The 14,603-nt window shown below is 37.1% G+C and overlaps 2 protein-coding genes across 3 annotated transcripts in view; both read right to left on the bottom strand.

The window, feature by feature from the left end:
* The window catches only part of pld2 (phospholipase D2), a 33,275-nt gene extending 27,890 nt beyond the window's left edge, over positions 1-5,385 (bottom strand). The window contains exons 1-3 of one of the 2 annotated variants that reach the window (XM_065267268.2): positions 5,046-5,385; positions 4,807-4,931; positions 396-524 (exon numbers count right to left, since the gene is read on the bottom strand). In XM_065267268.2, the coding sequence (XP_065123340.2) occupies positions 396-501 (106 nt within the window). In that variant the 5' untranslated portion in view covers positions 502-524; positions 4,807-4,931; positions 5,046-5,385. Of the gene's footprint in view, positions 1-395; positions 525-4,806 lie in introns of both variants that reach the window. The other variant, XM_073814639.1, reaches the window with a different exon arrangement.
* Positions 5,386-6,034: 649 nt separating this feature from the next.
* On the bottom strand, positions 6,035-13,208 carry chrne (cholinergic receptor, nicotinic, epsilon). The gene is made up of 12 exons (XM_065266812.2): positions 13,022-13,208; positions 12,287-12,420; positions 11,955-11,999; positions 10,811-10,920; positions 10,569-10,724; positions 10,356-10,456; positions 9,515-9,715; positions 9,228-9,342; positions 8,094-8,208; positions 7,779-7,986; positions 7,024-7,157; positions 6,035-6,883 (listed from the first exon to the last, which is right to left on the bottom strand). The coding sequence occupies exons 1-12, from the start codon at positions 13,083-13,085 to the stop codon at positions 6,716-6,718; spliced, it is 1,551 nt and encodes a 516-aa protein (XP_065122884.2). The 5' UTR covers positions 13,086-13,208; the 3' UTR covers positions 6,035-6,715.
* Between the last annotated feature and the right edge of the window lie 1,395 nt (positions 13,209-14,603).

Genomic DNA, 14,603 nt, shown 5'->3' with positions numbered 1-14,603 from the left:
TTATCCTGCCCCCCCCATTCCTTCCTTTCAACCTCTACTGTCCCATCCAATAAAGACATAAGCCCGTGAACAATATAAAAAGTAATGTATATTGTAAAAGTGTAGTTAACTAAATTAACAGTGTATTTTTATGCTATCCTTTTGCATGTTATTGTATTTTAGATGAGATACTATTATATAAGTTACAATCTGTACTCATATGTACCGAGTAGGTTAAAAATGGAATGGACAGGCAGCAGTGAGGAAGTTGTGCCAATGGCCCATCCAGTAGCTACAGTAGAGTCACCACCACACATTTTTCTTGCATATGCACTGTTGTTTACGTCATGCAGGTGGCACGTAGATGGCCGAAATATACTTTGGGCTTTTATTTTACTGTGTGCGACTTCTCTTACCAGAGTTAGTTTTGAGAGTTTTCATCTGTTCATCAGTAAGATTGTCCAGCACGGAGTCCACACATTTCCTCCATCTTTGTACTGCACTTGTCTCAGGACTAGCCATAAGGCTACTGGATAATGACACACCTGTGAAAACACACCCACAAAATGTAATAATACATACAGAATATGTAGCTATTGTTTTTAACCTGGTTCATAAAGTTCAAGTTAGCATGATATTGGATAACATTAGAATTAAACTTCATCTGATATTATTACAGCACAGCTGTACATACAAAACACTATTCCCACAATGCTTAGAAGGTCCTGCCAAGGTCAACTGTAAAAAAGTGCTGTACTGTTTCCTCATACCTTCACAACAGGGATGTGTACTGTGAATACTGAAAAAACTGTAGTTTGGATTAATATAAAACCAGGCTGCTGCTATAAGTAGTTAGTTTCTATAAGATAGTGAGTGGAACATGTTGCCAAGCCAATTAATAAATAGTTGTTATTTCATCATACTTTTATCTTTTAGTCTTTAACACTATAGAATATTTTTTGTTACAAATATGTAAAAGTAATGCTACATGATAAATATAAAACTTTAAATAGACCCTTAGATGGTTAATCGTTGATCAGTATAGGCCGATACTGCTTACAGTACAGCCCCAAAAACCCTGATCAGTGCACAATGTTATCTTTAAGATAAAACTAAAACACTTTATATTGATGTTTTTCCTTAAATTCAACCTTCATCCCAAAAGAGTCATTTGAATTTGAATTCCAGTTGTAATGGAGTCTAACATTATTATTAATATTTTTATATTGTTAGAACTGTAATTCAACTTAAGTTGTATACTGTAATATAAAAAGAATAATAAAACATGTATTATTGTTATCACTTCACGTAATTTGCAGAATCTGTATGCACTGGTATTACGACATAATCTGTACTCATTAGAGTAAAAATAACTAGGACAAAGAACTAAATCGCTTCTGGCTGTTGGGAGTCAACCCAGACAGAATGGGATAAACCACACTGTACTTTTAAAGCAACCTTTCTCCCTCAGCAAGTCTGAAAAGGGATAGTTTATTCAAAAATGCAAATCACCCTATGATTTGCTCACCCTCAAGCCATCCGAGATACATCCATCATCGTTTAGACAAACACAATTGGAGTTATTAGTGAATGTCCTGGCTGATTGGGGGGGGGGGTAAATATAGGCCTTCTGAGTCTAATCGATGTGATTATGTAAGAAAAACATCCATATCTAAAGCTTTAAAAATCAAAATAACTAGCTTCCTGTAACAACCTCATCTTGGACTCCTCTGCATTCACGTACATGCGTAGTGATGAAGTGACGAATGCAGGAGAGCAAAACAGAGTTGAGAGAAAAAAAAACAATGCCAGTCAAAAGTTCAAATGAGGATTATAAAGGGCACCAATGATCCGATTCACGATTTTACATTTCCTTTGGTGTGTAAGTGTGTATTAGTACATGCTAAAGATATGCAAAGGATACAAATCCCAAAGTAAATGATGATGCAGGTTATCATTTCCAACATAAATCTTTTTTCGTGGACTACAACAAACACACAGATTGTAGACAAACAACTCACAACGCAGGGTTCTCGCAAGAGTAAATTTTTACTGGATCTTACGCATTGTACGCTAGGCATAATGCACATTGGCCTCTAGCGGAATTAGTTATTATAGTTTTTTTTATAAAGTTTCAAATATATATATTTTTCTTACAAAAATTGGGCCTTTATTAACCCTCTAGAGGTATGTGGATTACTGTCAAATTCGCTTCTACTTTGCCGCTTGAACATCTTAAGTTTACCCGCTTCATTCGCGCATGAAAGCCGAGCATGAAATTCTAGTCAGAGAGACATTCACGCAGAAATTTGCATCATGAGAGGACTTCTGCGACTCTGCTCGCTTTCTGTAATCGTGTCACTACTAGAGCAAGCTCCTGATTGGCTAACACTGCGCGTGATTGGCTGACTCTACCATGCCGCGCAAAACACCTCATTCGCGCCGCGAGACCGTTAACGTGTCTTCACATTGACTTAACATTAAAATCACTCACACTTGACGCCTCTACCGCGGCTGGTGTAAACGAAGCATTACTGTGGATTACTATGAAGAATGGATGCACTTTTCTTGGCTTTATGGCGCATTCACACGAGGCGTAAGCGTTAACGCTTAACGGAAGGCTTGTCTGAATCGTGGCCAACAGCCAATCACAGTGGCCGCTACACGTGCTCCGTTCTTCCATAAACGTAATTGGCTGGCTCTGCCTAGCTTATTTGCATAAGGCGATCTGATTGGCTGACGCACGCGTTGCCGCTTGAAAAGTTGAGAAATGTAAAAACTTCTGCCACGAGCAACGGCACTGACGCGGCGCAGACGGATCCACAATTCAGTTCGGCAACGCATGACATCACCCATTAAAAGTGAATGGGAAGCGTTAACGCTGACACCCCGTGTGAATGCGCCGTTAAAGTCAGAAGTTGTTCCCTGGCCCCATACTGTTATAAAGAGCCAGGACATTCGCTAAATTAAATGGTGTGTTGGCTTGAAAGCTGATGGACATATGCATCTCGGATGGCTTGAGGGTGAGTAAATAATGGGGTAATTTTCATTTCTTGTTAAACTATCCCTTTAACAAACTTGTAACAAATTACTCAAGCATAACAAACAACTTTATCATACCAAGCAAGCTAACAAGTTGCAACCACCACTGACTATTGAATGTACTTGTTCATTCTTTTCATTTCACAGCAGATTTGACTTCATGCATACATGTGTCATTTCTAAGGTCATGTAGTAACTCATTAACAAAGCATCGTAAAAACACCTTAAGTAAAATGACACTGTTGCTGTCTACGGAGCAATTTCTCTGGGGTTTGGTAACAACACCGGATATGATTGCAATATCACTGACACCTTTATAAAGTTAGATGCATCTCAGATAGACATTCTGTTTATATTTGTCTTTAAACATTATCACGAGACAAGACAAGTTATTACGAAGTTTGACAACACACAAATTTGTAAAATTGTGTTTACAGTTGCCGGTTTTATAGCACTTGTATCAAGGCCAAAGGAAAAGGAAAAGTACAAAGAACTTGATAATCAGCAAGGGCAGGTATCGATCTTCACCTGTCAAACCCGCTAACATTATATGAGAGAGAGAGAGAGAGAGAGAGAGAGAGAGACAGACAGACAGACAGAGAGAGAGAGAGAGAGAGAGAGAGAGAGAGAGAGAGAGAGAGAGAGAGAATTGTAAAGCACTCTGGCTGTTCCCACTGCTGCCATGACAACAAGGCTCCAGGTGAATGCTGTACAGCACAGAGGGACAGGTAAAGTAAACTAAAAATGGCTGACAGAAATATCAAAGAGGGAGGGAGATATCAAAACAAACCATAAAATCATGTGCAAGAAGTTAAAGGATTCGAACCCTTGACTGGTGCCTGTGTTTGCATTTGTTAAGAGCATTTACTTGTGCTCCAAATTTACAACTGTTTTGCCTACAGTATGAAAACCAGAGTGAATCTCTTACTAGAACTGCACTTATTAACTAAATGGTCTGTGATTGCCAGACAAGTGTTAAAACCAGCTCAAGCTGTTTAAACCCACATTTTGTTGTATATACAATATACAGATAGATTTGTCAGTCGTGGCACTGTGGAATGTGTATTACGACGTGTATAACCATCCAAATGCGTTTCCTTGGTTTCCCCTGTCAAAGTTAATGAATAAATTACCACAACAACGGTATAAACAGGAATGGGAATATCCAGCTAACGTTAACTGTTATTATGTAACCACGTCTTTCTTGTCACTAAAGCACACACACCTCTAAAACTTCCCTTCTTAAAAAAAATATCCAAACATAATTGTACCGTAGCGTACACTGACAGATTTATCCATAAACAGTGAAGAAGAGGATGTGGGCATGTGGTTGTCTCCAAAACCTATGAGCTGCCCACCTAGATAGCACCGTTAGGCATCGCGATACCCACACATGATGGCTAGGTTTGCATCTCACCGGATATTTGTATCTTTGATGCACTAAATTCCGTGTATATCGATCTAGGACACCGCCGTGTTTACCGTGTCGTCAATGATTATTTTAATACTGTGAAAATCGTTAACATCCCTTTTATGTTTTCACGGGACACTTTCTTTTTATTTGCACTCGCAATCCAACCAAAATTGACGATGGGCTGAAAGCAGACAAATTAGGCTGTGTATCTTCAAAATATTTAGCAATTTATTTAACTAGAGGTTTTGGAATGCGTAAAGTCGAGCGTTATAAAAGATATTACGACGATTCACTAACGAACATGTGTAAAACCGCACTTCCAAATACTGATCGGAATGTCTTTATCATATCAAGACTTTTTTGTTACTCACCTGCAAGAAATGCGTTGGAGTGAAATGCTCGTCTGGTACCTGAAAATGCCGCAAGTTGTTATCTCAGTACGACTCAAACTTCTGGATAACTTATCCTCCATCGCAACCCCCAAGGCGTAGGTTTGCTGTAACGTTCAACGTAGGCAACTTGAGAGCCCGAATTTACCGTAAACCTCCGATAACATCAGACAGGATTGAACATGCTATAAAAAATAAATAACGAACATGCAGTTCTTTACCTTGTGCATGCTCACCCTGCCGCATTTTTAGACGTGCAGAGTTTTTAAGAAATCATCTCGCGTTTCGGGGTCTCCTTATCGCAAACACAATCTACTGTTGTCTGCTTTATCAAAGCAAATACTTCCCATTTATATATTTGGCACTCTCTCCAAACGGTTGAGATTTTCACCGCAGTCAATTTCCCCCGTATTTTCTGTATACGCGACGCAAACTATATTTATTACTGGAAGCTGATACGACACGCGGCTTGTTACAGAATTACCGATGCACTTGCGAACTTTGTATGAACCATAGAGCCCGCGTTTAATATACAGCAAGTTATCTACATCAGAGAATATATATAGACATATTTCACCACAGGAAGCAGTGGGCGGGAAATTAACACTTTCATAGCAGGGGGTTGGCGATACAGGATGGGTTCCCTGTAGCGCAATGTTCAGTCATTGTAAAGATGATTAACTTATGGCAATGTGTCCATTACCTTATTTATTTACTAACTAATCTATTAAAATAAAGTTCCAAAAACTCGAAATAAATTAATACCCTCATCTTAAACGTGTTATCACAATAACTATTAAACTCTCATATTGTTCAGTTAGTAATGATAACAATACTTTTTAATTTTAGCATTAACCCAAATCATGCAGGTTAAATTATGTAAAATGCTTTTCAACACATTATAGACAAAGTTGTGTCAATAGTTTGAAGTTAAAGACACATTAAAGAATATAGTTCAAAATCCTGTCAATACACCCTCATGTTGACTGTAACATATTGACTTCCATAGTAGGAAAAACATATACTACAGAAGTCATTGAGTACCATCAACTGTGTGCTTATCGTCATCAAAATATAGATTTTAGTATTCAACAGATTAAAGAAACTCATACAGGTTGACAGTGAGTAAATGACAGAATTTAGGTTTTTGGGTGAACTATCCCTTTAAGGTCAAATTGGTAAATGAGTTCGAAATAAATCAGGTCTTCACTGTGTTTTGGTTATTTTATTTTATATAGATCAATGCAAAAGTAAAATAAATGAAATCATTGAGAAATGACAGAAATAAACAAAAGAACAAACACAAGCAGCTGACATGCAACTGTAATCCTAATAGTAAAAACCGCCTTTGTAAATATTGACTTCATAAGTAAAGGAAATAATACTGTAAGTGACTGAAGTAACACAAACTTTAAAAAGTAATACATACTGTAAACACAGATGGCAACATGGCTTAGCATCATTTCACTGGAGTTGAAGAGCACACTACACTATGATGGGCTTAGTTATGCCTGTTAATAAACAAATTTAAATAATACTGTTTACATTTAGCAAATATGTTTATCCAAAGCAATTTACAAATGACACAGCAATGTTTGTATACAGCAATGAGCACTTCTCAACTTCCCCTTATAAGTTCTAAAATAAAAATAAAAAGTACATTCACGACATATAGTCAGCGTACAAAAATAACGTAATGCAGACAGCCCATAGTACCTAAAATTAAATATAAGACAAGATTTCATATCAGTTTAAACAAACTGTTTAAATCATGTGCATATCCAGCTGTAAAGCTTCTCTCGTGCTATCCTATGCGGCAGGTAAGAATACCAAGTATTGTCTTTCTAGCTCAGTCCAACTTTGTATCTGTTGGGCAGAGTCATCAGAGCGTCTATTCAGGAACATACTTTTTGTTCTCCCAAGGAAATGGGTACTCAGGTGCCCGGTTATAGTGACCCATGAGGAAAATGGCAACTGTGCCAATGGAGAACAGCAGGATGGCTGCCCAGAAACAAACTTTATCAATCATCTTACCAATCAGCACCCAACTCTCCATCTCCTAAGGAACAAAGAGGAAAAAAAAGAGTAAGAACGTGTGGGCGAAAATCTTCGTGTGGTTGGACAACGGCATGTGGAATGTCTGTAAAAGTGTTTTCTTGTGTGTCACTTTTAATAACACACACGTGCAAACATACTTACAGATCCAATGTCGTTTTGCTGCTTTGTGGATTCAGCAATGAAGTTGCAGGCATCTACACATTCTTTTATCTCTGGTGCTGTTTTAGCCAGACTCTTGTAGAGGTTCGCCGTACTGGTTATATCAATTTCATCCACTAGATGGAGACAAACACATGCACACAACACATTAGAAAAACGAAACTGCAGATGTTAAAGGGATAGTTCACCCAAAAATTAAAATTCTGTCATCATTTACTTAACCTCAAGTTGTTACAAACCTGTATACATTTCTTTTTTCTGCTGAACACAAAGGATGAGAAATGTTTGTAATCAAACGGTTTTTGAGAACCATAGACTTCCACAGCATTTTTATATCCTACTATGGAAGTCAATGGTGCTCCTGTTTCCAGCTTAATTACAAATAGCTTCCTTTGTGTCTAGCAAAGCAAAGAAATGTATACCGGTTTGTAACATCTTGAGGATGGGTAAATTATGACAGAATTTTCATATTTGGGTGAACTATCCCTTTAAATAACTGATCTCTCAGCTTTAGGTGTATATGAACCTTTATAAAGTTAAAATTCTGCTTTGGTCTGGCTCCATAATGCATGCAATTCCCTTTTGTCACGTTTTCAAACAATTAATTCATAATAAAATCAAATTCTAAGATCAAAAATTATTAGAAAATATATATTCCTAAGGACGACCATATGTGCACTGTTATAATACATACATTTATATACAGTTATGTTAAGAATGCTTTAGGAGCTTGTTACCAATTGAGCGCATGAGTCCATGTCTCTCTCTCTGTTTGTCAAACATCATCTCACTGCGTGGCTGTTTCAATACGTATTCTTCTGCCCTCTGCATCAGTCCAAATGAACTGCGTCTCCTCTCTCTCATTTCAAGCGCCCCACCTCCCGGCTCTTCCTCATCCAGAAAAGAGGCCATGCCAAGGAAACGTGGGACCACCTCAAGGAAAATCTAATGGTGGATGACAGAGGTAAATAACAGAATCATCTTAAAATAGAGGTTAGTTTTACTACAATACGGAAAGCTGTTATATTTTGTACAAAGCACCACACGCGCACATGTTTGATGGTGAGCGACATGTTGTGTGTACTGGGACTGCGGAGGGAGAAGTTGAGGACAATGATGCAGTTGGTGACGATCAGCGTGGTCATACACATGACAAAAATTAAATATCTAAAACAGAGTGAAAAAGAAGGAAATTAGACAATTAGAGATGCTCTTCACATTAAAGGGATACTCCACTTTTAAAAAAAAAATATTCTCATTTTCCAGCTCCCCTAGAGTTAAACATTTGATTTTTACCATTTTGAAATCAATGATTCAGCCGATATCTGGGTCTGTCTGTCCCACTTTTAGCATAGCTTAGCATAATCCATTGAATCTGATTAGACCATTAGCATTGCGCTCAAAAATAACCAAAGAGTTTCTATATTTGCTATTCTGTATGATATTATGCAGCAGCCGCAAATAGTCCCCTTAGTAACTTTCAATAGCAGGGGACTATTTTCGGGCACTGCATAATATCTTTGCGCCTCCTGCAATCCAAATCGCAACTTTTAATTTTACGTCAGTCTTAGTACACGATGTCACTACAGAAGAGTCAAGTTTTAGATAGGAAAAATATCTAAATTCTTTGGTTATTTTTAGCACAATGCTAATGGTCTAATCAGATTCAATGGATTGTGCTAAGCTATGCTAAAAGTGGTATCGCCAGACCCAGAGATCGGCTGAATGGATTCCAAAACGGTAAAAATCAAATATTTAACTGGAAATCAATTGTTTAGGGAGCTGGAAAATTTGCATATTCAAAAAAAAAGTGGAGTGTCCCTTTAATGCAACAATGTATTGCCTGAGAAGTGGTTCAATGCTAGTAGGTCTTGAGCAGCAGGGAAAATGTAATAAATGCATCTTAAACATTAAATTATAGGCTTAAGGATCATTTTAGCTTGTTGATATGTTGATATATTTTATTGTTTTAACTGGAAAATTACTCAAAATAATAGACATTCATTCATTTTTTTGGATCTATATACTCCAAGGTAATATGAATACATTTTAGTGTTTGATTTGTGGTACATTTCAAATAGCTTTGTACATTTGCTGTGTTGTGCTGTTCAGGGTCTTTAATAAAAAACTAATTTAAAGAATAAAGAACCACTGTGTCACACATTCTCATAAACAATGGCACTCACTTGCCAATAAGAGGCACAGAGAGGGACGTCTCTGGAATCTTCTGGGCAATCAGGAAGAGAAACACAGTCTGAGCCAACAGTACCGAAATGGACACGGTCAACTTCTGGCCTCCAGCTAAACATGGGAGAGATAGAGGTGAAGACAAAACACACAGATATGTAGACGGACAGAGAGAATGCAAAATATACAACATAGGGATGCAACAACACTGTAAAAAAACAGAGGAATCAGGATATTTTGAGTAATACATTAACCTTAGAGTGTTTGCACATGCACAAACAAACACCTTTAGCAGGTAGAAAGTAGGCCAGAACGACCAGCGATGAGATGAGAGAGCAGGGCAGGATGATATTGATAATGTAGAAGAGTGGTTTCCTCTGGATGATTAGATTGTAATAAACCTCCTGGTACTCCAGATCATCTGGAGAATAACGTGGGTTTGTCAGCTTACGGGCCGGGCGATGCTTGATGGCCCACTCTCCATTCTCTGTGGGAGCAGTATGATAAAAGCAATTAAAATGTGTAGGTGACTGATTGAACTTTCTAGTATTGAATGAGATGTGCAATATAAAATGGTTACAGTGAATTGATGCGTGATGTACAGCTGATTAGTTTTGATTTATATACAGTGGTGAAACATGACTAGTCTCAAGCTATGTTTACTTTCGTTTTTATTTTAAATGCATTAATTTTTCAACCCTAAATGACTTAATTTTATATACATGTGGCAGACGCTTTTATCCAAACATAGATTTATCAGCATGTGTGTTCCCTGGGTTTGAACCCATGACCTTTTGAAGTACTAATGCAATGTACTACCACTGAGCACACTTAGTTTAGATTGTGATAGATTCATATTTTCCCACAAAACACAGCTTCATTGTTAAATCTGGAATGTGACTTGTACTGACAGTTGACCTACATGCTGTAATTTCATTGATTTCTTACCTTCATGTGATCCTTTATTACTTTTTGTTGGATTTGGAGCAAAATATAGGTCAGCAGATAATGGCAGAATTCATTCATTGGGTAAACCACTTTAAATCAGCAACTAATCTCAATTTTCTAAACCTGCTTAGCTACTGTACTGTGTGAAGAATGAACAGTAAAGTGTGTATGCATGGCACCTGTGAAGGCCTCAGGGTCAATGTCCACCCACTCAATAGGCTTCCCGTTTTCATCTTCTGCCAATATCATATTAATTTCATTAGCACTGTATGTCTGAGACCTACAAACCAACAGAAGGAGAATGTATAAATGACTTCTAAATAACATCATCAAAAATATAATCAAATCAAAAAACTAATAAACTCTTCTTGTATTTGAGTCTCCTTGCCAACCTAAAAACTAGAGTGCAGTTCTGCCAGTCAAAAGGAAAGTAGGTGATCTCGATGGCACAGGTACTGCGGTAGATGGCAGGGGGAAGCCAGTACATAGATCCATCATTTGAAATCAGCACATTAGCATAGTATGCCACATCAAACTTGCCATCAATGCTATTTTTGAAGAAACAACAGTAAGAAAACATCAGAAAAGTTGAAAACCCAGCATTTTTTAAAGAGTGTGTGTGTGTGTAACTTACTTATTTTCTAATACTATATCTGGCAGCCAGACAGTGTTGTATGGAACACGGATCTGGACAATACCATGATAATCAGATGTATTCCATGTAAGACGATAATCCACCCATTGCTGAAGACATTTCAGAAACGTGAAACAGAAGGATATAGAACAGAAAAACTGTCAAATTCAGACTGATACATTTCTGAAAAAAAGATAAAAACTTACTGTAACAAGGTACAATCCAAAACATAGGGGCATGTTAGGTTATAACTAGGGCTGTCACAATGATTCAATAATCATCGCGCCGCGATTGTTTAACCTCATTGCGATGATTTCTGATCACCGCGATGATTGCACATCTCTCTAAAAAACACAAGGGGGAGCTGCAGCACCTTTATAAACAAGACAGTATCAGATTACTGCAAAAGATTTAATTTAAATAATCACAACAATCTGTGAAAATTATTTCATAAACAAAAAAATTCATGAGAATTAAATGTCGAAGCAATAAAACAGGCAATTAATAATCATAATCGTCACAATTTATTAAACAATTAACCGTCAGCTAAATTTCATAATCGTGACAGCCCTAGTTATAAAAGAAAACAAGTGAAACAATCATGGAAAGAAAATACAGAAAAGTATGGAAACATGACTAAATCACACTTTAAAATATGCTGGGTTATTATTAAGTCCAGCCCCTTGGGTTGTAATTTAACATATGCTGGGTTGTTTAACCCATTGTTGAGTCAAATATAAACATTTTCTGGGTAAATTAACCATACGACTGGGCTCGTTGAACCAATGATGGGTTGAAAATAACCCATCATTTTTAGAGTGCATTACCATAGTTTCAAAAATCTTGAACAATCAGGGCCATCAATACAGGAGGTCGCATTACACGCTTAAAAATACTGGGTTATGTTTAACCCAGCGTTGGGTCAGAAAGGGACGAGCCCAGCAGCTGGGTTGAAATTAACCCAGAAATGTTTATATTTGACCCAACAATGGGTAAAAACAACCCAGTATTTTGGGTTGAAACAACCCAGCATGGGTTAAATTACAACTGAGCTCGCTGGCCCTTCTTGATCCAATGCTGGGTTGAAAATAGCCCAGCATTTTTTAGGGTGTATGATTGGACAATACATTAGTTGTCTACTCACAATCTCAATCCAGACATTTGTGGTAAGAGTTTCCTCTTTCTCATTCTGTTTAGGGAGAAAAGTTTTCCAAACATGTAAATGGTCTATAACTGCTTCTTTTTATAGTGCTTATTAAAAAAAATTGCTAAAAATTTTCCAATTACCAAAAGATTTTGTACTGCTCTGTAACATTAATCAGTAATAAATGTAAAAAAAAACATTTGTGTGTAATTTTTTTATATATATGTACAGATGTTAACACACATAAATGCACTGATATAAATATATTTAGACTACCTAAAATGTAACAGGCTCTATCACAACATTGGTATGTTAGCAGGAAGATTAGTTACCAATGAGATCAGATTGGTGAGGGTTAACTTGACTTGAACCTTCACTTTTTCCTCAGGGTTTCTGGCTGGTCGAATGTTTTTATTGTAGTTTTTAAACTTATCTGCAATCAACTTCGACTCCTCATTTCCACTGACTGCAAAATAAAAGATACACATTGTTTTTGTTCAACTTTTCAAGGATGGGTTTATTTAGTCTGTACATAAATTCAGACAGTGGTTGAAATCAGTTGGGAAGGCAAATTTGTATTGTTCTCTGTTACTTATGTTTTACTTTAACATGAACTTTATTTCAATTGAATAAAAAGTTTATTGGAACAATTAAAAAGACAATCGCTCATTGTTTGTTCTGTCAATGTCCAGTTTTTTCATTATGTAACCAGCTTGTACAGAAATTTAACATTGTAATCTTAAACATGTAGATTTTTTAAACATAATGCAATTTGCAAACCATGTCAATTTATATGTGTCACAAGATTACATATAACAAAAACATTTCAACCATTCAAAACTATGCTGATTCAGCACTAAGAAGCTCATACAGCAATTGTGGTAAGCACATAATAATAATAATAATACAATGGGATCAACTCTCTTCAAAAGGAAAAGCAAATTTGAAAAATAATAACTGCATTAATAAAGACTTACAAAAAGTAGCAGTAGCAAGTGTGTAAATACAGAGTGGCAACTCAGTAACCCTAATCTACATTGGTAAGACTCCAATTTTGAGGTACGTACCTTGCAATACAGTGGCGACAAGCGCAAACACCACTATGCATATCCTACCGAACTGGGCTGCCATAGCCGTGTTCGGCAACCTGGTCGCCAAAGACTGTCTTAAAAGTGAGTAACAAAGAGATAGACACGTTATTTTGGACAAGTCAGTGGCCAGCTCTCTCTTGGCCTTGCTGCTACAGCTGTCACTGCGCAAAGCTCGAGTTACAGGGCTGCTCTTAAAGTCACATTCAGTGTAGATCACCAATATCGTTAGGCCTCTAATATGTGACAATGATGCAGATTATGTGGGCTAGTTCTCTGTTTTACTTTAGGTACTTTAAATAGCACCTTAACATGGTGACGAGAGCCTCCAGTTGAGTTCCAGTTGAAAACTTTTCTCCAGCTGACTAGTTCACAAGCTTTAGTTTAAGAATTGCTTTTGTAAAAGCTTGAGCAATGTACTTGTAATGGTTATTGATAGTGCTGTTCTCCGTCAAGGAGTTGTGTTTCAGTCTGAAGAAATGATAAGCAATGTTAACAGGTGTACAGGGGCCGGCTGAGGGGCCACAGTGTTGCTGTATTTCATGCACATGGGTATAAATAACCAGTGTCTGTCTGGACAGTAGTCTTTCAATCAAAGTCTCTGTTGGCTACAAGATGTTTCAATAATCTTTGACACTTCTGAATCTCTGACATGACTTAAAACTGTGGGAGAAGTGGGAAAAGTGGGAGAGGTCAGTCTGGGGAGTGTAATGTATCTCAAAATGTTTTATTGCATTTCAATAAATTTGAGATTATTTATGATGACATAAGCATTTATTTGGGAGAGTAAATATGTGTTTTTGTTGTTTAATGTTTACATGCCATTTCATCCATAACCATGGCATGATTGTCAATCCATTGCTTGGCCACTGGGCTTATGGTACATGGGCTTAAGTGTCACTGGATTGCAAAGCTTGTTGGTGAGCTTACTGAAGAATGCCTGTCTCTTTTGTGTACTATTAATATGACCTAAAATTGAACCATGTTTTAAGTGGGTAACAGGCAACTGCATACCCAAAAAACATCACATGCCAAATGAGAGCATTAACTGTGGTGCATCATGTGAAATTGTCATCGGCACAGCATTTTTCTGCAAACTGTTTTATATTCACCGGCTTGCTATGCTGCTGTTGTTTTAGTCACTCATGATTATTATTATGATGACTGGATGGGTTTTTCAGTAATAGTCAGCACATGCGGAGTAAGCTATTTCTGTTTCCAATTAGAGACCACTGAGAATGTTGTAAACATCACAATTTTTAATTCATTTATATTTACATTTATTTACGTAGTAGACGCTTTTATCCAAAGCGACTTACAAATGAGAGAGCATGTAATATTTGGTCAATGAGCTAACATGAAGTGCATGTTACAAAGCCAGGTTGTAGTTAAGGGTGGGCCGATCCACTTTTTCCATTACTGATCCGATTTCGATTCCTAAATTCTGAGTATCGACCGATCCCGATCCAATTCTAGTATTTTTCTTGATCCATTTAGAATTGTGTGTGTGTACACACACATAAATATATATACGGTTATTGTGTTTGGGTGTGTCTTGTGT

Source organism: Paramisgurnus dabryanus, chromosome 5 (genome assembly GCF_030506205.2).
Source record: "Paramisgurnus dabryanus chromosome 5, PD_genome_1.1, whole genome shotgun sequence".
Classification (NCBI taxonomy): domain Eukaryota; kingdom Metazoa; phylum Chordata; class Actinopteri; order Cypriniformes; family Cobitidae; genus Paramisgurnus; species Paramisgurnus dabryanus.
The sequence above is the reverse complement of the archived record's forward strand: the minus strand, read 5'-3'. Positions and strand labels throughout refer to the sequence as shown.